The following is a 26,995-nucleotide window of genomic DNA, read 5'->3' on the forward strand; positions in this document are numbered from 1 at the left end:
CTCAAAACCGCTTGTCTTGAAATTCAGGCAACCTCTGCTCATTTTCGAGTCACGTCTACATTTCTTCATAATGTATGTAATTTTACTCCGTTTAAGTCAAAGTTGGCATGCGTCGCTTGCGTCGAGGTGAATTTGTAGTCCCCTCAATCAAGTCTATGTGTATTTACTTCTCGATGAAACTTCACAGATCGCCAGGCTTGACAAAAATGAAAACGATGCAGGTTCGGTTTGATTTAGTCTTTTCATTGATGTAAGTGGAACTGCATGTCGCCGTCCTCTCCATCTATCCCCGGGTTAAACAAAAGTCAACATTTGCACATGTTGCAAGTACAAAACAGTAATTTAGAGACATTACCAGACGTGTTCATTCAGCGGTGTTCTTGGAAATTGTCAATACTATACAGTGCACTTTCATGACAATCGGGGTATGGTCCATAATAAAACAGTGGATTTTCCCAAACCGGGAAAACAATCGGAAAAATTTAATAAATTATTCAGAGAGGGAATCTGAGCTTATTGAGCCCGCATATAACAGGAACTGCCAAATAAACAAAAATAAAAAGCAGACACCATATTCAAGGGGTAATACAACAGTAGCAACAACAGCAGCAGCAAATTTAGCAACAACAACAACAAATTATCATGATAATAATAATAATAAATACAATAATAATAATGACAGGAATATCTTAATTTCCAGATGATAATACAGTAAGAAATTTACAAACAATTATATACAACCTTACTTGTGTCTTTCTTGAAATAAAAAGAACATAAATATACACTAAAAACGAAATGTCTATAATCACTCAAACAGATAATGCACCTTACATATTATCAATATTAACACATCACCCAAAGAGATGAAAGCCGAAACGTTGGAACCACCCAAGCCCAAAGCTTTTTATTCACATAAAGACGTGATTAGTGCAAATGACAAATGCGATTCAAATTCTCGAGTTCTCTTAAAATGTGTTTTAGCATGTGTAAATGTTGAGTTCTGCTCAACCCGGGGCTAGAGGGCGTGGACGGTAGCATGCATTTCCACTACCGTCCATGAACAGGCTCAATCAAACCGAGCCTGCAACATTTTCGTTTTTGTCGTGTTGGGCGACCTGTGAAGCTTCCACTTTTTTCTATTAAATTACATGTATAAGAGGTTATCAAAACACACCTATCAAATTTGATTATCTCGAGGTAAATCGCCCTGAATTTTAATATTCGAGATACCGAGAACACCATGCATCATTAAGGTTTTTGCACTCTCAAAAAAGTCTGTCATAATTTATTGGGTTCGAAGTCCTGTTGGTATTAGTGGAAACGAAGATACTGATACTATATGAACGAAATCACCTTTATCATCACAATCTAATTTAAAATTACCATATAATGCTTTTATACAAACTATAAATACTTAATTTTATCTAATTAAATCGTCACGGGACAATGTTTTGTTCAGTTACTGTACACTTCATTATATAAAACCTGTTTTTTGGTCAATAAATGCGAATGGCACAAAGAAAATAAGTAATATATGTTATGATAGGACTTTTAGATATGATTTATATGAGTTTTATTAGCTGAAGAATAATTCCTAAACATAACTATTTACAACAAGACTACGGGGGAAAATACGGGACAAATGTTACATAAACATACAGAAAACATAACTTGTAGGCAGTGTACTCTTGAAACTATGACACCACTCTCTATCCAAGTATATGTTTTATAGACGACTTTCCATCTACGTTTTAAATACATATTTTCTCGGCGATATATGCATTTTTGTGTTCATCTACCATAAGCTCTTCTCTCACGCACTCACTCACTCACTCACTCACGCACTCACTATAATTTGATTAAAGAAATGACAACAGTGTATAGCCATTATTTGAAACACACCGTCTAAATCAGTTCTATCAATTAACGGATCTGTGCACGACAAAGTACGTTTTAGGCAATGTCTGACATGACCTTTGATTCCGAGTGTGACTTTGGCTTTTGGGAGAGGATCCCGGTAATTGCATGCTACACGTCGTCTCATTGTGGGAGACCTTTCTGCAAATAAAGAACGAGTGCCTGAAGTCAAATGTCGGACACAATCTGAAATAGTAACACGATAATTCAGACCCGAATTATTAGACGGGCACAGTTGTATTGCGTTTGACATATTGCATTAAACATTTGTCGAATAAAGATTGCTGCTCCACACATTTCACAATTACGGCCGTGAACATATCTGGCTAGAACTACGAGTCCAAACTTTGACCTACATTGAGATAGAGGCTTGGTGCATAATACTCTGTCTCATTAGGGCAAATATATCTGCAAAATAGAAAAAAAATGTTTTATACATGTCAAAGTGACAAAGTTGGAGTTATGCATGCAGGCACGCACAATTTAATGCACAATTTGACTACTAAACGTACGTACATACAACAAATACATATTTCCATGCCTGCGTCGAGCGCACCGCAACCGGACTCACAATCAACACCACTAATTAAAGGAGTGTATTGAAAGGGATGCTTTTTGAAAGTTTTCATTGAATACCATGTCTCTTACCCTACTTGTCCACTGCTGAAAATTAGCAATTAACTAGGCACATGCCATCACATGCCATATAGTTGAGAAAATATTGACAGTTTGCTGATCTAATAATTAATTCAAACATATTTTGGAACTTCTGATAATTAAAAAGTAGAACTGACAATTCAACCATATGTAAAATGATCAGTTAAAATATTGCTGTGAATAAATTAGACCTATTCAACAGTTTATGTATTCCGCCGCTTGATGAGACATCTGTTGGTTTGAAGTTATCTCGCTATATGTCCTCTCATCGCGCTCTTTTAATTCTTCGTATGTCGCAGGCATTTCATTTTCATAGTCAACATCTGCACAAAAAAGGATTCTTTAATAGTGATTTCAATTTAATTAATTTGTTTTCTATATTTAAAACTTTATTGTCTTTTAATATTTAAGATATGAAGCGATATATGACGGATTTATAGTTCTTAAGAAAGGTAGAAATGCAAGTTAATATCAAACAAGATATAGGTAGAACACAAAATGCCCTCCTTGATGCATTCAGTAACTGCACAAGGAGCAGACATGATTTGGTCACTGTACACAAAAGTTTTACTATTCTGGGTAAATGTGACCTTGACATTTGACCTATAGACCTTAAAATTAATAGTGGTCATCTGCTGGTCATGATCAATTTCGTGATCTTTTGCCCAAGCGTTCTCAAGTCATCTTCCGGAATGGTTTAACTGTTCCGGGGCACGGTAACCTTGACTTCAGGCCTACTGACCTTGAAATCAATATGGGTCATGTGCTAGTCATGACCAACCATAATACTAACTTTCATGATCATAGGCCCTAGCACTTTTAGTTATCATCCGGAGACCGTTTAACTGTTCAGGGTCACTGTGACCTTCACCTTTGACCTGCTGACCATAAAATCAAAAGAGATCATCTGCTGGTCATGTCCAACCACTTTATCAGCTTTCATGGTCCTAGGCCAAAGCATTATTGAGTTATCATCCCGAATCTGTTTAGATTTTCCGTGTCACTGTGACCTTGATTTTTGACCTATTGGTCTCAAATAAAATCAATAAGGGTCATCTGCTGGTCATGTCCAACCGTTTTTTAAATATTCATAATCCTAAGCTTAAGCGTTCTTGACTTATCATCGGGATACTGTTCAAGATCACTGTAACCTTGACCTTTGACCTACTGATCTCAAAATCTATAGAGGTTATCTGCTGCTTATGTCCAATCTCCCTACAAACTTTTATGATCCTAGGCCCAAGCATTCATGAGTTATTATCCGGATACTGATTGGTCTACATACCGATCGACCGACCGACACACCAACCGACATCTGCAAAACTATATACCCCATCCTCTTCGAAGGGGGCATAATAAACGACTACATTGGAACAGGTTATGAACCGCCTTTAAAAAGGATACAGTTTACAAATACAATTTTACTTATTTTTATTATAGCTAGAATATTACTCTAGTAAGACAATTATATATCTGGTCTAAATTAATATTACTGTTAGAACCATCTCTATCCTGTGTTGCCATGATCTCAATTCCGTCTCCTGGATTTCCATTGATTTCATCACCTTTCTTTTCGTTCCTTCTATAAAAAAAGAATGCTTGAAATGATTTTGTAAAGTTTTCCCAAAAATATATTTAACAAATAAACAAGGCCTTAGAGTGGATTATCGTCTAATTGAGTATGTTGCAGAGTACAGATGCGTAGGAATTGAACCACTAGGGCGTTAGCCAGAGTGGTTAAATAATGAAAAATTTGAACGATGACGTCATAATGCTTTCATACCGGTCCGCGCGTCAACCATTGTTTATGGCAGAATATACAGAGCTTGATTTCCTTCATTGTTTAACTGGAAATCTAATCGAGCCATGTTAGAATCAGTAACAAATCATAATGCAGTGAACATCTTTCTGATATCTAGCGTTCGATACATTACACTAGGAATGATGCTGATTCAAGAAAACTGTTATTTCTACAAATATCAAATTTTGGTCATACTATGAACGTAAAGAACATATGTTCTTTTTGTTTCTAAACTATCTTAAACATGCAAAATCGAACCAGGACCGCCGCAGCAATAGAAAGTTCATGCGTTCCTTACTAGTTCGCCACGGAGGCAGTTTACATTGTACCTCCGGTACCTAGTTTCAAACGCTTTTCAAGTTGTAACAACAATACATTTCCATATTATGTTAAAATTTCATATTATGTGCTTGATGACGTGTATGACTCAAGATTCATATGTATCGCGTTACACATTTCTGTTAGAATCTTGGTTTTAAGTTTATTCATATCAAAGAACTAACTAATATGATTGATATGATTGTAATGAGTGTAGATGCGTATGCAATTAGAAAGATTTGTATTGAGAAATATGTACTCGTTCCTTTGCGGAATAATATTGCGTTTCTTTAAGTCGCTCAAGTATTTTCTCTGCAGAACTCGTGTGTATTTTGAGAATACAATTGTGCTCAGAATTGTACCCATCGCTAAATCGTGTGTTACATTGAATGCAATCGTTGTCTGTCATTGTATTCTACGCTTGTCATTTTTCAAAGTTTTCAACAAAAGAAATGATAGGTATATAGTGTTGAAAAAGAAACAGTTTGGAAACAAAAAAGAACATAAATGTACTCGTTATCCTGTCTTATGTTACACATACCTTCTTTTCCATGTAATGAAAACAAATGTGAACACAATTCCAATTAGTAAACCAAACAGTCCTGCTCCAAATGTTGCCCCTATCATTTCACTAGTTGTATGGCCGTCTTGACGAACATGTTTCTTTGCTTTAAATACAAATATAGCAAAAAATCAGTCATACTCTAACATTGAAATAGGCTTTTATAATGACGCTCTACTTACATAGAAGAAAGAATCTTATAATATGTATTATCGAATGTGAATATGAGAAACGTGTACTTATGCATTTATCAATATAGATTGCTTCTTATTTATGAGACCTGATACACATGATTTATTTGATAACACTCAGTCCTGACTATATTTATTATTATTACTCATATATTATTATTACGGAAATTATTATATTCAATTTATATACATATATTGTGCAGTTACATTTTATTATAAACATTAACATTAAAACTGTGTTCTAAAGGAAAGTCACATCACCCTTTATTTGATTATGTGAACAAAATGTAAGTTATTGATTACCTGAAGTGTAATGTTTATGACTGTCCTGAAACAATAAATTGCAACAATTAATTGCGTATCAAAATTTCTTGTTATTTTGCAGAAGATATGGAATTACATTATTTTGTTGGATTATTCATAATACTTACCTTGCGTACACTGTGATCCACTGAAGCCCTCATTACAGCCGTACAAACATTGCGCAGTGGTCTGAAGGCATGTTGCATTAACACATTTATCACTGCACTTTTTGTCACACATTTCGCCATGGAATCCGTCTAGACAACCATATATACAATATCCATCATATGCGTTGCACGAACGTTTTCCTTTAACTGATTTACATGTGGACGTACATTCGTTCTCGCAAAAGCAACTGCGTGGACAGTCTAAGTCACAGTTTGCTCCATGTTTCGCTGTGATGCACGAATCGCATTTATTTCCAGTAAAACCGGTTTTGCAACTACTACAAGTACCATCATTCTTTTTACATGTACCAGTAGAGCATCCAACAGAGCACTCAAATTGACAAATAGAACCATAGTACCTATTTTTGCACCAATTGCAGTGCGTTTTTGAAAGACAACTACCGCAGTTGCTTGGACAACTTTCATCACAGTCGACACCAAATTTTCCTTTGATACAACTCCTACAACGTCCGGAATCAAAATTGGTTGATTTACAATCGCAATTTCCTGACTGTAAACACGTGTTGTTAACACAACCCTTCCCGCATGATGATGTGCACTGTGTACCCCAAAATCCGGACATGCATTCTGTACAGTCAATGTCACTTGTGCATGTGATGCAGTTTTTAGGGCAGGAATTTATGCATTTATCTCCCCAGAATCCTGCTATACATCCGTTCATACAAGATTTTGTTTCTGCAACACATGCGTTATCTCCTTCACAACAGTCACATTCGTTACAAGCCTGAGAGGAGACATCTGAAAATAGTTTAATTATTCAAATTATTCAAGTTACAAAAAGTCATACAAACCTAGTAAAGGAGAGGCATTTAGTATATGCAACTGAATGACGTGTAATCGATAACTGAGTAAAGATCAGTTAAGGTAGTTCTGCACGCTTGGATCGAAATTTGTTCTACAATGTAGAATTTGATAAAACTCTAATTTTTAAAAACTTCAAAATATACCTACACAATTCAGCAAATAAAAACGACAGGATCGTGTGCTTGATTTTTTGCTAGACTGAGTTGAAAAATTTGGACCTCACACAATATTTCATAATGGGAGTCTGTTGGAAAATTATAACTTTCAGAACAAATTCGAGAATAGAATTTTTTCTACGACGTAGATTTTGATGAAACTTCTCACTGTTGTTAATAAACATACCGTCTATTATAAGTTACATGTCCATGTCCTAATATTCGAGATATTTAACCATGAAATTTTATGCAGTTTTTAAGACATTATTTTGTCACGTTTTTACAGTTAAGATATTAACTTAACGTCAATATTTCCAGTTAATTAGACGTTCAGAAGTAGCTAAAATGGAAATGTTTCAACTTAGAGCTATGTAATAAAACTCTCTTATAGTACTTTTTAAAATGTTTTCCGAAACAACAATTTCCTTAATTATTGAACGTACGTTCCTTACTCATAAAGAGAACAGGCTGAAAAGATTTTATATTTTAGGAAATACACACTATAAATGAAAAATAGACTTACCAAAGTAACATAACAATAACGAAAGCACTGCTGATGACAATATCATTGTGATACGTCTGGTTTCCTATAAATAAATTAAACATGTACATGAGCTATTATAGGCTATTAGCTACAACATTTATCATAGTAACGTTATATTATGATACTCGGATACTCGATGGGAACATTTGCATATAAACTTCTATTTTTTACATTTCCAAAGAGGGAAACTCTCGATCTACTTTAAGAAAACCGTATACATGTATAGATAGCTACCAAAATGAAACAATGACACGTGTCATGTAACATATACCCTGTATAATTATTTCTGGGGGCTTCCGTGGCCGAGTGGTTAAGGTCGCTGACTTCAAATCACTTGCACCTAATCGATGTGGGTACAAGCCTCTCTCGGGGCGTTGAATTTTCCATGTGGGGAAGCCATCCAGCTGGCTTACGGAAGGTCGGTAGTTCTACCCAGGTGCCCGCTCGTGATGAAAGAATGCATGGAGGGGCACCAGGGGTCTTCCTCCTTCTTCAAAGCTGGAAAGTCGCCATATGACCTATAATTGTCTTGGTGCGACGTTAAACCCAACAAAATAAACAAATAAATGCATTTCTCTATGTTTTGAAAATGTCACATGTCACACTCTTCTTATGCGTTCAAAATAAGTAAGAAAAAATAAGATTAGAAAGTAACTTTTTCTGTAAATAAATACGTTAAAAATATAGAAACTAATCGTGCATTTATTGTAGACGAAACGGTTACGAAAGTGAATGAATACAATAAGATTTTACGATAGTAGCACAGAGTTATCCACTCTAAATGTATTTAAAAGATGTACGCAGGAAGACATGCACCATAACACACGCTTTATTATAAATTTTGCTTTATCCGTTTAGAGATAAAAGCATTTACCCAAAGTACACACAAGTTAAAACATATCATTTTGACATTGAATCTACTCTTCAAGATTAAATTGTTTAAGTAATAATTTCAAAATTACCTGTCAAATAATATGTATAAATCCAAAATATACAAAGGGAGAGGACAACCTTAAGCTTATAAAGCTTCCTGTCCAATCTTTTATTGTATATTTGTAATCATGTTGTAAAAATATTGCAAAATAAAATATGTTTAAACCAAAATATACGAAATATAAATGCCCTTCACTTCAGTAGATAAGTGGACGAGTGTGACAATTCAAGTAAATTAAACTTCCTTCTTAAGGCCAAAAAATAGGTGTTTTTCCAGTCTCCCGACCGACCTGAACCATTTTCCCCCGACCTGAAACTTTTTTACTGGTTTTGAGAAAAAAATATCAAAATTTGTTTCTATGGTCGCACACGCCAAGAGGCGCTACAGTAGTTGTAGAGAAAGGTACGGTACAGTAACGGCTATTATACACGGATCATGTACGTTACGAGACTGTACTTAAATCATCTTCATCATATGTGTGTTTGTTTTACTGTGTTATGTGTATAATGTATTGCATGTTCTAGATTTATATTAGCAATAAAATATGATTAAATCCAATACGATACTGTAACTGTAATTATACAGGAATCAAAATGGCAGCGCCCCTGCACGGTCATGTTTTGGCTGTAGGTTTTCGTTGTAAAATATTTTTGTCTTTAATAATACACCAGAGGATTTGAATATCACTGCACCCCAGAAGCCTGGCGCACGTGAAAACTGCTCCCGCAAACTTATGAAAAGTTCGGACCGCCAATGCCAAAAATGTTGTCCAAACGAAAATTTTCCGGTCAGAGAGTCGCCTCTTTTTTGGTTTCCTAAGAAGAGCTACTTCTAATAAAATGTAAATACTTAAAATATGTGAGAAGAATGTGTCAGTAGTGAGGCATTGGTCAGATACAATAGGAATTGTATCCTGAATGATTGACATGATACGACTGGATTCGTATTCCGATAGAATATTTCTTAATTCACAAAGCTTCGGACGTACGGTCCGGCAGTTGCTCAGAAATCGTCGGACCTAGTGCAAAAGCTCTGGTCAGGGCCAATGACTTTCCAGAAGTCTGTCCCGGCACATAAAGTTTTGCATTGTTTTCTAATACTACATGTACCCATATAATTAAAATTTTGTTGTGCCCTCAAATTATTGTTGGGTGAACATTTTTCGCACATGACTTGTATGATGTCGACAACATGTTGAACTTAGTAGTGGTAGAGCAGCGGACTCTAAGATCCGGGGGTCACTGGATCAAATGCCAACAGAGAAGAGATTTTACTTTGCCTTTGATTCACCTCAATTGATATTTGTGTAAGGACTGGTTAGACATCAACACTTTCCAAGAACATAATAAAATACAGCAGCTTTATTGTAATTTTGGGTTCTCTGCTTTAATTTGATTGTTGTCTGCAGGGGTCTGAATGGCTTGTCAGTTCTGCTTTTTGATTGTTGCAATCTATATTTAAAAACCTTGAATTTTTTTCAAAACATAAAGTCACTAAAACAGTCACCAAAAAAAACTAAGATGCCATAATGCCACTTAAAATAAGACGTCAAGATTTATCTGCTCTGTAATAATAATATGAAATAAGGCACTGCCTCAATCGGGAATCGAATCGACTTCAATTCATCCCATAAGATTTTAAAAGAACTGTCTCATGACATCATTCTTTAAATTCGATATTAAATATCTTATTCGGTATATCGCATGTTACCCCCGATTTTCGTCGCTACGCGTAGTATCAATTCCCTATCAATTTAAAGGTCGATTTTGGAATAAAAACAACACTGCCCATATTGTTTTGTATTAAAGGTAGTTTCCGCCTCTTGGATAGGGCACCCTCCGAAGAGGTATATTTATTCATATGAACTGTGCTCACTAAGTGTTTTTATTTACAAGTGAACACTACGTGTCTATAATTTTTACTGTGCAAGACGTTGCGGTTCGGACAAGTTCTGTGAACGCTTATTAGGCACAAGGAAAAAGCGTATTCTTACAAAAAAATCAAAAGTCAGACGCTCTGTGCACGTGCCGGAAGTACACATTATCTAACTCGATAGTATATATCTCGTTCTTTATATCGCATGTTACCGTAGAGGGACTGATCCCGAATTTCGTCACTCCGCGACGAAAATCGGTAGGATCGTTTCTTATAAATACAAGATACGTAACTGTATAAAAAGAATTATGTGCATTTTACTAGTGGCTATGCCTATATCTCTTCTACTAGATGTGTTAAAACTTTAACCGGTTTAGAACTTTCAAAATATGTAAATATTTTTATATTAAAGGCCAATTGCCAGTTGATTCCATATTATATAGCAAAATTCTGGTTTTTCAGGCTGGAAATTATACAAACACTTATAAATCCTTGTGTTAAAATGTTTCAATTCAAGTTTTTCTATAAAACAGATTTTAAATATGACAGATTTTAATCTGGGATTTATTTCTCACCCACCTAGCATATAGATATAACCATTTAATGAAAGTGTTAGATAATATGCAACAGCTGTTCTTTTATAAAGCATTGCCTTTATAGTATATAATTTCTTAATACACATCATGTATATGACATTAGAAATTCTAGTTTTCAGGCATAATATTTTGAAATAATTTTTGGTATCTGGTTTATTTTATAGTATTTTGGCTCTTAGGTATTAATAATTGCTTAAATATAGTCGGGACACAAAGACAATCGTCTGGAACCAAAGAATGTAGTCACATTAAAATATTGCGGACCAGGTTTTATTCAGTCTGGTCTTCTGACACCATGGTACAGGCAAATGTCAAACGCCACCTAATGATCAATATTTTTCTGGATTTAATAGTGCCACAGCAACATCAAGAGGTCATTTCCCCTATAGAACACCTCTTGGTATCAGGATATTGTATTTGTAAAGGAATTCAGCAAGGTCCCAGAGGACCTGAAAATTTATAACAACATGTTCCAAGTTTCAAATTGTCTTTATTTCCGGATAATTCTGTAGGATTTTGCAAGCAGGAACACACAGCATGTTTACTTTTTCTTTAAGGAAGTCTCCCTCGGTGTCTACATCATATTGCGTTAGTTAAAACATGAGAATTCTGTTCGGTGTTCTGTCCTTCGATACCAAAAAAATGCCTACATACCTCAATTTTTTTTTCAAGGAGACTGGAAACACACATATTTTTTTTTGGTCTTACTAAAGCGTGATTTTTATCATTCAGTCAGAAAATACGTGTAAGATATATTTTATAAATGGAGCATTTCCACAATTTTTATTAAACATAACAGACAAAAAGCATTTAACACTGTATATATAGGCGGGAAAGAATTGTATTACCAATCAATTACAATTTCAATCTTGCCTTTTTTTACCCTTATCCTGCTAAATTTCTATTATTAACTTGTCCATCTTTCAAGTTAGGCAGTACCATTAACTGTTAAGGGGGTGCTTACCAAAAAAAAAAGATACTGACTGAATGGCAAACAGTACAGATCACGATCAGATTGTACGGATGTGGAGGCTGATCATGATCTAGACTGGTCGCAAAAGCAGAATTAGTCGTGTCCAGTATGATAAGGGTTAAGGTAAACCCTATATATCAGACACTGACCTGTTTTCTTAAACTGAGCATATAGACAGGCATCGAAATTATGTTGAACGGTAATTAAACCTGATATTGTTCTTATTAGTTTGTTCCATGATTGTATTTTGAACAGTCATATCACAAACAAATAGTAAACTTACATAAGTGACTAAAATAGTGTTCACACATAATTTTGATTTCATATAAAGCTGAAACTGATTTTTTTTTCATTGATGTATGTTACTGGTACTTGTGTGTTTCATAAATACTTTAGAAATCTATTGGTACGCATCATTTGCTAAAATACCCGCTCAAAGCTTAAGGTACCGCATGCTTCTTCGAAACGTATGTATGCGCTGCTTTTGCATTCATTTGTCTCACAAAACCACTATCAAATCTTCTCTCAATGTTTTTTAACTATGAAAGGGCATATAAACTTCTAGTATTATAAAATACTGTGTGAACTTGTGACGTGATTTGTATGGGTCAACATTATTCTTATGTATGAAAATGCTGGTACGTTCTGAGAAGATATTGATATTTCCGTGTGAATTGATTGCGCGCCTTCTTCATGTGTGTTTATTTCTGTTTGTTCCGTCTTAACCGCTATTGTAGCCCAGATGTAGAGCTAGAACTTCGATTGCAGGAGGTCATTAGTGCGATCTTCGACCACGTCATAAAAACACGTCACATCAAACACGTGAAAAAAATGGTAATAGAAGCTTCCTAGCTGCTTGACGCTCAGCATTCAAAGGGTAGTGCTAGGACCGGTCAGGCTGGTGTCAGTATGATGTGACTGGGTGGGGTATCATATCACTTATCTAAGGCGTGATATTATCGTGAGGCTGCACTATAAATCTGGGCGTTGTGCTCACTGCTACAAGTAGACAACATCGTTTATATTGACTGAAATTTTTTAAAAAGATCGTAAACACGCACAAGCACGCATCCCCAAAAACACACTCGTACGCACAAACGCACGTACGCATACACACGTGTTCCGCCTGTGTTTTTATTCTCTCATTTGTATATATGTATACATATGCTTCATCGATTTGCACGTATAACCTTTCCGCGCCTGTAACGTGATAAAACGTATTAGCGTCTGATGGCCCTTTCACGCTTTCGTAGAATCAACATTTATTAAACGAAATTCATTTTGAAAACATTTTTGACATGTCTAGGTCTGCAGCTCTCAAATATGGAAATATCTTACACCCGAGGCTTATACTGACACTTTCAGACAACATCAAAAAGGACCTTTTGAGCGATTTAACGAAGTTCTAAAAATCTCTATGTACCCTTGCTCCGTTACAAACCCCTGTGGGATTTGGGTTTATTTCGAGTTCAAATATTTTTTCGTAGATAAAGAGCTGACAAGTCGAGCTAAAGCCAAGGTATTTTAAAATCGTTAGAAAGTGCTTAAAATTGACTCCCAATTAGCAAAAAATAAAATGAAAAAAAGACGTCCACGCGCATACATTTTGACGGGGTGACCCCTGCGCGTAACCCCTGACTATCGACTAATCCAAAGGCGACTTTCGTTTTCAAGTTTTGCATGTCTACTTTCATTTTCTTTACTTCCAGAAATAGCTGAAGGTCGAGTGACATCATTTTCTGTGTTGTCAAAAACATACATATGCCTAGCGAGATTGCATAAAAATGTGCCCGGTGTCCTAAGGATATACAAGTGTTCCTATTTCCATGCGAAGTGTTGCCCGGACCACTGCGTTTTTCGGACGTAGCTTTTCACTTTTTCCTTTTTTTTTTATTATCTCAACTTGGTGTAAATATACAAGTTTACCATTGCCATAGCTGTTTTTGTAAAAGAAGAATATATTAAGTTGATACGAAGTGCAATCTTTGTTACAATAACAAATCATGTTGCATTATTTAAAGATTAAATACATAGACATGAATAACGAACCATACCATGCATCTCAGTACCAAGGATAACACAAAATAAGAGATTAAAGCCCTTATTTCCGCAGTGGCATTGAAAGACATTACTGATTAGACACTGTACCTAGCATGTAGGAACACTGGGAACCCTTCTTCCAGTTGTGGTCCTTGTTACCTATGGTATGACTTATAAAGAGACATGAATTATGAATTATCACAAAAAGACATTCTTACAAGAATTATTTGATATATTGTGTAGAACTGAGCTTCAGTGGAGTGGACAATAAGCAGACACAGGAGATGTTTGCATACGTTTTATTCGTTTCCTTCAGGCTATTTCAGCAATTGCTTGCATATACTTCATAACGTAACCTCATTTAGAAGAAAGTTAATTAAAACATCTCTCTAAAGAAACCAATCAGAAAGTATACATAATTATGTACAATTAATCTATTCAGTAAACTTTCTTTTTAAAGTAACGTATTTGGAAATACATCCTGTTTTCAAGAAAAGTAAATACTATTCAATTTTAATTGGTCTGATATTTACCATGTTCAAGGATCGGCTTGTGTAGCATACGGATGATTATTAATTTCTGAAGCACCACTTTTTTTTTAAAGTAACGTATTTGGAAATATATCCTGTTTTCAAAGAAAGTAAATACTATTCAATTTCAAAGGAAACAAATATATATATTATATATAAGCAAATATATAATGTATTTTCATGACAGCATTCCTTAAATGGTCTGATATTTACCATGTTCAAGGATCGGCTAGTAAAGAATACAGATAATTACTAATTTCTGAAGCACCAATTTCTTTTTAAAGTAACGTATTTGGAAATATCCTGTTTTCAAGAAAAGTAAATACTATTCAATTTTGAAGGAAACAAATATATATAATATATATAAACAAATAGACAATGTATTTTCATGACAGCATTCCTTAAATGGTCTGATATTTACCATGTTCAAGGATTGGCTTGTGTAGCATACGGATTATTACTAATTTCTGAAGCACCACTAAGTGTTACCAAAATTACCAATTTATCATCTATTAACAAGAAACATAGCACACCCTCTAACGGACAGTTTCCTGTTGATAAAAGTTATTCTAAAAATATTTTAAATTTAAAGATCTTTGAAATGATATCAAACTCATAAATGAACCATACTTAGGTTGAAAAGGGAAACATTTAAATTGCATACTTGAACTGGTGATAAATTAGGAAGGTTTCAGAAAGATATATCAGTAAAAAATACGGATGTTTAGTTTATCACTTGTAGCACATCTGTCGTGGATAAACTGACAGACAATTCAAGATTGTAAAGATGTTCTCAATAAGTTAATTGTTATACGGCTACACATATTTGATTCCATGTAAAGATAAAAACTACTTCCTAGTTTTCCGTTCAGTTGGATGTTATCTTGTGTCATGTAGATATTGATGGTAATTTTCAAAAGAAAATAAATGTGATAAAACGAAAGCATAGGTGTTAACTACCTGCCGTGATCTGACCGATACCGGTTTGAATTCCTTTTACACAAATTAAATCTTCTGTAAAATGTTCAGAATTTGCCGATTGTGTTAATTAAAAACGATATAGCTCTCCTGCTATTTTTTAACCAAAGGGAGATTATTGAGCCCTGTCTGGTTATGAAAATGACGCACACTACGAAAACCTTGTTCTTATGTAACTATTTCGTGGAATATGCCGTTTCCATACTAAATAGTTCTAGAAAATACACATTTGTCTGCTTAGATACCATTAAGATACACTAAGATTTGATAAATGAGCCTTCATTAAAGTATAATGCTAGAAATTCAACATTGCAACAACTGTACATAACAACATTCTTTCCTGAATATGAAACACATCTGCAGCTAATTATCTGCTGCAGATTCATACTTCTGCACATTATTTATACATAATTAGTCACTTTATCCAATTATGATTTGCCCATCCTACTCTTAAACGAGTGCGCTCAATTTATCTTTATTGATTATTTAAATGGTTAAACGTGACTGATGATAACTGCGCATTTCCTGTGATTCATAACTTTTATTTAGGACATGTGATTTTATTTCTTCTTATTATGACATGTAATAGAATGTCCTCTAAAAACAATGATCATTATCAAGAATTATTTAAAGGAAATGTAAATGCCTTTTTATGATTATTTAATGTGTAAGTTATTTTTAGGCTATGAAAAATACGAAATGTTTCCTTTTGAGTAAAGATTTTGCAATCAATGTATACATTTTACTGGAATTTTATGAGAATGCAAACAACACTTACCGAGGAAAAGTAAAAAAGATATCAGCAATACTGCTGTCAAGGTCATTATGGCAACTGTAATTTCTATAATATACATAAAGCATGTGCTGTAAAAGAGAAATCCAATTCAGCCGGTGCTAGGAGGTGCGGAATTTCTTTAGGACCATCGCCTTTGAATGTGTTGATCTGAAATGCGATACTTCACAGTACGATGATGAAAACGCGAAATCACGAAACAACGATAACGAAAACGCGATACTACGATGATGATAGCGCGAAACCATGTTGATATGAACGCGATAAAACGATAGTACAATGATGATAATGCGATATATTATCGTGTTTTTAACATAGTACTGTCGTGTTTGCACCATCGTTATACCGTGATATCGTGTTTTCGTTATCTTAGTATCGTGATTTCGAATTCGGAATTTCATTATCGTACTATAGCGTTATCATCATCGTTCGAATATTATCGCGTTATCATCATCGTACTGTCGCGTTATCCCCATCATACTGCCGCGTTATCACCATAGTATTGTCGCGTTATTACCATCGCACTGTCGCGTTATCATCATTGTATTATTTGTTAGCGGTTGTTGACTAGGTCAACGCGATGAGAATATGAATTTGCGAAATCAAGATATTTCAAACGAAAACGCGATATCACGATATTACAATAGTAGAAACGCGATAGTATATCCCATTATCATCATTATTCTATCGTATTATAGCGTTTTCGTTTTTACAGTATCGCGTTATCATCATCGTGATGTCGCATTTTCGTGATTTCGCGTTTTCATCATCGTACTATCGAGTATCGCGTTTTAGATCAACACATTCAAAGGCGATGATCCTAACGTAATTCCATAAGGTGATCTGAGAGGTGTTTCACATTTTAATTTCGCAAATAGACAGACTCGTCCAAACAGAATCTGATATGATTTGGCTTAGTTGCCTTTGCGATTCTGGAGATGTTGTTTGCACCTTTTTATTTATTGTACTTACACCATTTACCATATTCATCACATTTAATATTAACAAAAACTTGTTTACTTGATTTTGAAACACAAAGATAACGCCATTTTCAATATCAGCCGCTTACTGAAAGCAACTGAAGTAGTACAAAATGATATTAGACTAGAACGTTGTCATACGCATGCCATTCAACATTCGTGCAAATGTTGAGCGTGTTTAGGACTATTTGATTATTTACACATAATACAACTAGTATTCTGTTGCTTTCAATAAAACACAATCTGTTGCGAAGATTAATGTCATTCAGCCATTTCTTGTTTGACTTGTACTGTTTCATTTAACAACGACAAAACTACATGTTATCTTCAATGAAAAAAAAACAGAACTTCCGAGAAGAATATTGTATACCACCAGCTCCTTAGATCAAATATCAGAAGAAACTTATATTTTTATTTATATATTTGTAACTATAACTCCGACTGATGAACCCTACTCTATAGAACGTACTTTTTGTAAAATAGGAAAATTTTAGCATTCTGTGCGCCACTTATACACAACATTGTTACAAATCTGTCATTCCTAATTTATGACTTAAGTAAGAAAAACTATGAGGTCAAATGATATCCCATAGCATTTATAAAGACAACACGAGGACAGACATCCAACCGGTAGCAGCATCGATATCCTTAAAATGCAGGTTTTAGTCAAATGGCAACATACACGGTGTTTGTACGGAAAACAGTAAGACTTCGGGGTTATTATAACTTTACAGTAGCTTGATCAGGGATATTGTATTCGGCTTGAGTGGATTTTTCCGGGCCGGATTACATGAGACGCATAAGCCGGTCTGGCAAAAATCACGAGAGCCCAACACAATATCCCAGGCCAAGCTATTGTTATAATGACCTATTTATCATATATCTTCAGCGTTTTATTTATCGTTGCTTTTTTAGCAAGTTATGACTAAGTAATTCTATGAAAAGAGATTTTTGCGAGCCCTATTTACAAAACTCAGTCAGATTATGAATATTGATTACTTAAGGTTGTCCGGTAACATGCAATACAAAACGTACAATACGGAAATTATTCTGCGTGTTTATATTTACTTGCAAAATACTAACCTCATTTTTGACATAATTTACGCATATATGTAACAAAAACAAGTACAGGAACAAAGTTTGATCTCAATATGATTTTTATGTTTCTCTGAGTGCATATCACAAATTTATTCAAACAGATAGTAAACAGCAAAACCTTATGTAGCTGTTCGTTCTTTCTATTTATTTATTTCTTTGTATTTACGACCTTTGTGTGTGATCAGTTAGATCGACCTCGTTTAATTTAAAAATATAAAACTGATTTACAAAACTGACACACCACAAAGAGATGCTGTTAAGTTAAATGCATGGACAATGAATTTATTCACCCTTTTCAGTGACAAGCGTTTCCATAATCAAATCTTTAAAATATCACCTAATACATAGAAAACAAGAAAACAAAAATGTAACATTTTGAACTTTTTAAGATTTATCATCAATGCAATGCACCTCTCTAACTCAGAGTTATTAAAGCAATAAGTTATAAAACAACATGTTTGTTTCAATTTAAAAGATGTAGCAAAAGGAACAAAAAATAACATTAATTAATCGATATCATAGTGACATATTTAACTTGTACCATATATATTTAATTCTTATTCCCACTTACTTGTAGACTGAATTTATCCTAAATGTATATTACAAAAAACACATTTGAGTAACTAAAATATTTCACAAACCGTCTCCATTTCACTTCCTTATCCATTTGAGCATTCACGCTTTACATATAATAATAATGTTTACAAATTGCCAACCCGGATACAATGTAAACCGTATCACGATATGATAAAAAAATGAAATCCCACACTCAGGTGCTCATTGATATGATGTTTTCGTAATAATTGAATATGCATTTCGAATGTTACTGTTGTATATATTCTGTTGTCTTGAAATGCTTATAACTTGTGCAGATTTTCAGTCCCATGAAGATGAACACTTCAAATCAATACATGTATTCTAAAGTAACTTCCAAATTTGTATGTAACATGTAACTATTTTTTTTTTTTTTTTTTTGGGGGGGGGGGGGGGGGGGGGGGGGGTATTACTCCGTTTAACGCATACACCAAATTTATTTCCTTTGGACAATTTTCTTCTTGATGGTCCCCGTCTTAACTTAAAAATAAGCTGTTTGCCAGTTCCCAGATTACTTCAAGTTAATGTCTCAAAACTGTTTAAAAGTGGATAAAGTTCTTATTTGATTTTTTTTCGTTTATGCTGGGTTTAACGTTGCACCGACACAGGTCATATGGTGACATTCCAGCTTTGATGATAGAGGAAGACTATGGGTGCCCCTCCGTGCATTATTTCATTATGGGCGGGCACCCGGGTTAAGCTACCGACCTTCCGTAAGCTAGCTGAAGTGGCTTCCTCGCATACAGAATTCAACACCCCGAGTTAGGCTCGAACCCATATCGGTGAAGGGCAAGTGAATTACAGTCACGGACCTTAACCACTCGGTCAAGGAGGCCCATGTGTAAAGTTCTATTCAATTTCACAGAAAATATCATTCGATCAGGAATACATGTGAACAATGTCTTAAATTACATGCTTTTCAGTGAATTATTGAAGACATTTAGCGAGAAAAAGAGTGACCAAATTTTAGGCTATTTACGATGATGTTTTAAGACTTACTGACAATTTTGCGTTTATCTACGAGCGTATAAACCCAGTGGAATATTAGGTAGCAGTGTTGTTTCTGAAAGATGTATATCGGTGGTTTGTAGGAAACATAATTTGCTTTACATGCGACGCAGAAGTATGTAAGTTTTCCAATGGATAACAAACAGAAAACATTAATTTGAATTACACATGATATTATTGAAGTTGTCAATTATAATAAGGCAAATGAAGGCAAAACTGTATTAAGAAAACTACGAATACGTAACAGAAAGAAGACATAATGAATTTAATTACAATGCTGTTTAAATGGCAATAAAGCAATGTTCAATAAAGTCATCTGTTATATAGTTGTGCTATTTTACTTCTTTGATTAGAGAAAATAGCCTAAAACAACATACTGACAAGTATAGGTACTTAAATCATATGACAGTTTTTGTGAGACTTTGATCGAGACTGTTCTTATTGTTTTAAAACGAATTTCGTAAAAAATTTCGTAAAGAAGTGTGAAGATTAAATCATACGCTATTTTATCTTCCTCAGTTTATGAGAGTCAGGTCAAATTATCTATGGAAATGATCATATCTATTTTTAGGGGATATGAAATGTAAAATTTCTAAAGTTCCTAAACGGTTTTGGAGGGTTTTCCTCCACCATTAAAAATAAGAATGTCATCATATGACCTATAATATAGTCACAGAACAAAATAAAATATATAAAATACTTTGACAAGAACGGTGCAGTTGTATGTTGCAGGACGCTTGGTTATTTTGAAGGTGCATTTTAGGGAGATGCCTAGTGTTTATTGCGATGGAATGCAGGGCTGATCAAATGTCTTATTTCCAATTATTTGTGGACAAAATGAGGACACGGGTATTATAAGATGGAACTCAGAAATAAAGAATTAACAAACAATGAAAAAACATCAAACAGCAAAAGCTACAGTCAAAGAATACAGCCGTCTATACAGTTTTCTAGATAGAAATAAGGTCACGTGTTCAGTTATGAGTTAACCTGACATTTCTAAATATACGTCTCGATGAGACCATTCTTCATATAAATAAGATAACAGTAAAGATACGTAATTATACTTGACCATTATTAGTCCCCTACTGGTTGAAAACCAGTTTCGGGGACTATAGGAATGCACTTTTCCGTCATTCCGTCCGTCCGTCTGTCCGTCCGTCCGCAATTTCGTGTCCGGTCCATAACTCTGTCATCCATGAAGGGATTTTAATATTACTTGGCACAAATGTTCCCCATGATGAGGCGACGTGTCATGCGCAAAACCCGGACCCCTAGCTCAAAGGTCAAGGTCACAATTGGAGGTCAAAGGTCAACAGGGTTTTTTTCCTGTCCGGTCCACAACTCTCCCATCCTTGAAGGGATTTTAGTATTACTTGGTACAAATGTTCCCCATGATGAGATGATGTGTCATGCGCAAATCCCGGACCCCTAGCTCAAAGGTCAAGGTCACAATTGGAGGTCAAAGGTCAACAGGGCTTTTTTCCTGTCCGGTCCATAACTCTCCCATCCATGAAGAGATTTTAATATTACTTGGCACAAATGTTCCCCATGAGGAGACGACATGTCATGCGCAAAACCTGGACCCCTAGCTTAAAGGTCAAGGTCACAATTGGAGGTCAAAGGTCAACAAGGCTTTTTTCCTGCCCGGTCCATAACTCTCCCATCTATAAAGGGATTTTAATATTACTTGGCACAAATGTACCTCATAATAAGACGATGTGTCATGCACAACTTTCAGACCCCTAGCTCAAAGGTCAAGGTCACACTTAGCAGTCAAATGTTAACATAGCATGAACAGGGTCTGTTTCGTGTCCGGTCCATAACTCTGACATTCATTAAGGGATTTTAATATCACTTAGCACAAGTGTTCCCCATGATGAGACGACGTGTCGTGCCCAAATCCCAGACCCCTAGCTCAAAGGTCAAGGTCACAATTGGGGGTCAAAGGTCAACAGAGTTTTTTTCCTGTCCAGTCCATAACTCTGCCATCCATGAAGGGATTTTAATATTACTTGGCACAAATGTTCCCCATGATGAGACAACATGTCATGCGCAAAGCCCAGACCCTTAGCTCAAAGGTCAAGGTTACAATTGGAGGTCAAAGGTCAATAAGGTTTTTTCCCTGTCCGATCCAGAACTCTGTCATCCATCAAGGGATTACAATATTACTTGGCCTAAATGTTTCCCATGATGAGACGACGTGTCATGCGCAACACCCAGTACCCTAGCTTAAAGGTCAAGGTCACACTTTGAGATCAAAGGTCAAGAGGATTTTTTTCCTGTCCGGTCTGTAACTTTGTCATGCAAAGCAGGATTTAGATATCACTTGGCACAAATATTCCCCTGGATGAGACAACATGTCATGCGCAAGAACCAGGTCCCTAGGTCTAATGTCAAGGTCATATTTAGAGGTCAAAGGTCAAATTCAAGAATGACTTTGTACGGAACATTTCTTCTTCATGCCTGGAGGGATTTTGATGTAACTTGGACCAAATGTTCACCACCATGAGGCACCCTTGTTTTTAGAATTACGTCCCTTTGTTGTTACTATAAATAGATTTTATTGTAACTTTTTTATTACTGGCGGTAGAGAAAAATCGAGACCACTTTTCTGTGGTAAAGCATGCATGTTACATCCAATTTTTAGGTGTATTTTGACCTATCTCTACCTGGTAAAGAGTTTCTTGTGGACTTATATTATAATTATAGATTTTTTTTTTAAAGATTAATTTCCCTTTGTTGTTACTATAAATAACTTACATGATAACATTTTTATAATCAGCCAAAAAAGTTCAATCTTAAAACAACTGTGGGTTTTTATATATGCACATTTTAATCCAAGTGTGTTGTTATAACATATTGTATATGTAGTACAATATTGTTTATACATCATTGACAGATATCAGTTCACTATGTTATACTGCAGTAGAGAAAATTAGGTGCCTTCCAGGAGGGGACTTTGTATTGCATGGCAATACTTCATTCACTTGTTATGACAGTAATCCTTAAATGTATCGTATGACGCGCTATAGACTTCAGACTTTACAATTACATTTTTACATTTTATACCTACGTAATCCTATACATTGAAGTATAAAGAATAGCTATGAATGATGCATAACATGGTCGAGTTAATGAAAAAATACATTAATTTTACCTAATACGTGTGCTCTGTGACAACATGAGTTAGTGGATCGTGAGTGGGAACCCGGTCGTAATTGTTGATACTACCAACTTTTATATTTGGTTGAATTACAAATAAAGCACATAGATCACTATGAATTAAGCGACGATTTCTAGTTTGTATCGCGGGTATAACTTCTAGTTCATCGACAAACATGTAATTTTTGTTTTCGTACACAACAAGTTATTTTTTTTTAATCTGTACTGAGTAAATAAGAAAGGTTCCATCCATCGTCTTTGCAAACTTGATTTGTTATATTGTTGTATCCCACGTCTCTTTGAATTATATTCTTGTTTCAGTTGTCATTGAAAATGATCTTTCGATATCCAGCGTCTTCGTAACTCTTACGGTGTTTTATCTTGTCTTTGAAATAAAAAAAATGGTGTGAGTACTGATCCCTCGTCTTTGTAAAATACGTCGTATTATCTAGTATAGGGTTATTCCTCGGTTTTGTACATTATGCAGACTTATCACTCATCTTGATAGATTATACAGTATCATCCCTCGAATTTCAACACGATGTCATACTGGTGAAACTATTTTATAAATATAGCCATCACATCCGCATAACCGACACCTGAAAATTACAATAAAGTTACAGCTTCTTAATTGATTATAAAATTGAAAATACCACAACAGGTCTGCTTTACATGCTCACATTGCAAATTAATTTGCATGTGCGTATGTATTTGATTTTATTTTACATTTTTATGCAAGTATTAATTTATGATTTTATGACCGAGAGAATCGTTTACTAGGCAAAATTAATCAAATGTTTCGGCCCACTGCGTTCTGTAGACATAAACTGGACAATACCTTATAAATGAACCATTACTCCTTGACATAAAATGAAAGCTAGGCACTCCAAATAGATCAGATACAAAAGTAGAAAATATGTAACTGTTAGTTATGTATACTTATATATTGGTAAATTTAACATTCAAGATTCGATTATGTTTACAAGTGATGCTTTTTAAAAGTTTTCATACAGAGCGAATGTCAGATGTTAAGTTTCATTTTCAATGTTTACCTAGTACTAATCTATGTACTTAAAAAATATTTATTTCTGAAAGTCAAATTAAAATAAGATTCACTTCGAAATGATATTGTATCTCTTTGTGTATATGTTATCGAGCTGCTGTGGCCTAATAGATAAGAGAATTCGATGTTTCGAACCCTGTCAGAGGCAGGTCTTGTTACTGAAAAGAGACCAGTTGGTTATCCATTAACAGGTTAAATAATGTTTACCTGCTTGGTGCCTGGCATTTAAAATACGAATCGGGAAGAAATTCGTTTCATTTTATGTAGGTGTCTCATAAGCAAACGTGGCTGATCCTTTCAGCAGGTGTGACACTAAAATAAATAAATACTTTACTTTTATTAATCACCTGTCAATGTTCCAAATGATCCATATGTTGTTGAAGTAGCATACAGAAATTGTGGATAACTGTCTTGGACATCATATACACAATCATACGACCCTGATACGACCACTACGGCATACCCCGTATCAAAGTTACACCCACCATGCGTACGGTTTATGAGAAATCTTCTGCTTGGATCGTGTCTATAATGCATAAATGTTTCATTTCAACAAAAATGGATGTATGGTTTGTTTCAAAAGATTAAATCGTCAATTTAAATCAGCGTTTCTATTATTTGTAGCTCATAACTGAAAAAGGGGTGTCTCTAAGAATAGAAAGCGCCATATTTGCTTGTTTTGTATTAATTTAACCAGTTTTTACATGCATTAAGATGATATGAATCTGGTTGGAAACAAAACAACTGAAACAGAACAAATTTTAACACCACCTCCCAGCGTGAGTGACAATAATAAAAATAGAATAGTTCTGAAAAAAGTGTACGTTTTAAACTTGGACAATTAGAAACAGTTGATTTCATTCATTAAATGATAAATTAAATGTGATATTTAAAGACTTAAATGTGCAGTTATATTTTTTATATTTTTCTTTACACTTTCTCATTAATGAAGTTCTTTAACCAGGTTTTCATAGAAAACCAGTTATTATATGGGGGTATGTCGTAGGGCGGTCGGGCGGGCGTGGGAGTGGAGTGTGTGTGTGGGGGGGGGGGGGGGGGGGGGTTCGGGCGGGCATCAAACTTGGTTTCCGCACAATAACTTTAGTTTGGAATAAGCTATAGACACCAAACTTGGCCTGTAGATAGATGGTAAGAAGACAAAGATTTGGATTGAATTTGGGGTCATTTGGATCAAGGTCAAAGTCGCTGTTGCTAAAAATAGAAAAAATAGTTTCCGCTCAATAACTTAAGTTTGCATTGACGTATTGAAATTAAACTTGGCCATTAGGTAGCTTATAGAGAAACCAAGGTTGAGATTGTATATGGGGTCATTTAGGTCAAGTTCAAGGATCAGGATAACTTGTTAAATCTTCACACTTAACAAAGTCCACGGTGGCGCAGTGGAATAAATCGTTCGGCCAAAAGCTACTTTTAGTCAGTGCGAAGGGCGTCGGTTCAAATCCTACTGAGATCCAATTTTTTTATTTTTTTATTTTTTGTGTAATAAAATGGTCAGTTTGGTCAAGGTCAAGGTCACAGTCACTAAAAATAGATTTTTTTCTCTAAAAAAGTTTTTTTTTTTCTCAGTGTGATCATAAAAAGGTGGTTTCCGCTTTATAATTTTAGTTTGGACTTACTTACTGCCACCAAACTTTGTGTACAGCAAGCTTATCTTAAAAATAGCTTTGAATGATATTTGGGGTCACTGTTACTAAAAATAGAAAAATGGCTTCCACTCAATATTTTTAGTTTGGGTACACTTATTGTCAGTAAACTTGTTTTTTAGATAGCTTTTATCAAACACAAAAGGTTGGGAATGTAATTGAGTCACTTGGATCAGGGTCAATGTCAATGTAGCTAAAAATAGAAAGATTGGGTCATATTTGGACTAAAAAATAGATGTATGTGCTGTGGAATGGAAGGGTGTCGGTTCAAATCTCACTGAGATTTTCTTTTTTTCTTTTTTCGCTTTTGTTATTGACAAAAAGGTCATTTTTAAGCCATTGGGTAACTAAAAAAGAAAAATATGGTCATAGTTATGATAACAAATATATGTAAAATAGAATATGTCCATTAAAAAAAAAAAAAAAAAAGAAACCTGTTGGCGTGATGCAATGAAAACCTGGTTTTCGTGGAATTTCCAAATGTTTTTTTTTTGTTTCGTTATGTGGAAACATTTTCATAATAATCAAATCAGATTATGGCTACACTTCATCTAGGTTATACCTTTATATTTACATTCACTTTTTGTACAGACAGAAAGAAAGGATTTAATTCCGTAAAAACAACATTTGTGCTATTATATCAAAGGCGGCTATTTCCGAGAAAGTGGTCATTCAACAAATAAACGTTGACAAAAAAGTCTATCAAAAGTCTTCAAAACTAAATTCAGTTATTTCAGAGAACATAAGATTATAGTTGATACTAGTTTTTCTGATGATAATAATCAAAATTGAATAGACACGACTATAATTTTTTAACAACCGACTGACAACTAGAATGTAAGTGGTTATTCGAATGTTAACCTACCAACTACCAACTGCCTACCAGCTTTACTGTCTTCGTTGTCTGGTCTTTTAAGCATTTTTCTATTAAGATGTGTCAAATGCCGAAATCCTGACATACATTTTCATTTTCTCTTATACCCATGATTTTCATGTATTTGTATAAACAAGTCACAACATTGTTCAAACCCATTTTAAAGCACACAAATAGCATTAAAATCTTAAATGAGTGTTTTTATATATTAGTTCTTACCCATTTATAGAAAAGAAATTGAAGCTGTCAGATGATATAGTTCTCCATGATGACTTTACAATCCTGGTGCTTGAGAACCAGTTTGTGACGTCACTTCCGGTTGCATCAAATATAACGTAAGCTACTTCGACATTGCTTTTATATAATGCGAATTTGACCTGTAAGTAAAAT

The 26,995-nt window shown here is 34.7% G+C and overlaps 2 protein-coding genes across 14 annotated transcripts in view; both read right to left on the minus strand.

The window, feature by feature from the left end:
- LOC123544429 (protein draper-like) overlaps nt 1-26,995 on the minus strand; it is a 63,841-nt gene that overhangs the window by 14,922 nt on the left and 21,924 nt on the right. The window lies entirely within an intron of this gene.
- LOC123542042 (scavenger receptor class F member 1-like) lies at nt 638-18,959 on the minus strand. Of its 13 annotated transcripts, none has more exons than XM_053530884.1 (8): nt 18,879-18,919; nt 14,392-14,407; nt 7,420-7,483; nt 5,878-6,675; nt 5,235-5,361; nt 4,068-4,156; nt 2,766-2,897; nt 638-2,058 (listed from the first exon to the last, which is right to left on the minus strand). In XM_053530884.1, exons 1-7 carry the CDS (start codon nt 18,902-18,904, stop codon nt 2,770-2,772), a joined length of 1,248 nt encoding a protein of 415 aa, XP_053386859.1. In that variant the 5' UTR covers nt 18,905-18,919; the 3' UTR covers nt 638-2,058; nt 2,766-2,769. The 13 variants fall into 13 exon arrangements, with proteins under 13 accessions (XP_053386859.1, XP_053386860.1, XP_053386858.1 ...); XM_053530885.1 differs by having other exon boundaries at nt 638-2,103; XM_053530883.1 differs by having other exon boundaries at nt 638-2,325.

The sequence above is a fragment of the Mercenaria mercenaria genome, chromosome 19 (assembly GCF_021730395.1).
Source record: "Mercenaria mercenaria strain notata chromosome 19, MADL_Memer_1, whole genome shotgun sequence".
NCBI classification, from domain to species: domain Eukaryota; kingdom Metazoa; phylum Mollusca; class Bivalvia; order Venerida; family Veneridae; genus Mercenaria; species Mercenaria mercenaria.

Excerpts from the sequence above, each read along its gene's own strand:
- LOC123542042 (XM_053530884.1), bottom strand. The coding sequence starts at position 18,904 with ATGGATAAGGAAGTGAAATGGAGACG. Across the intron at positions 6,676-7,419 it reads GTTATTGTTATGTTACTTTG|ATGTCTCCTCTCAGGCTTGT; the intron begins GTAAGTCTATTT and ends AACTATTTTCAG. Across the intron at positions 2,898-4,067 it reads GGATAGAGATGGTTCTAACA|ATGTTGACTATGAAAATGAA; the intron begins GTAATATTAATT and ends TTTTTTGTGCAG.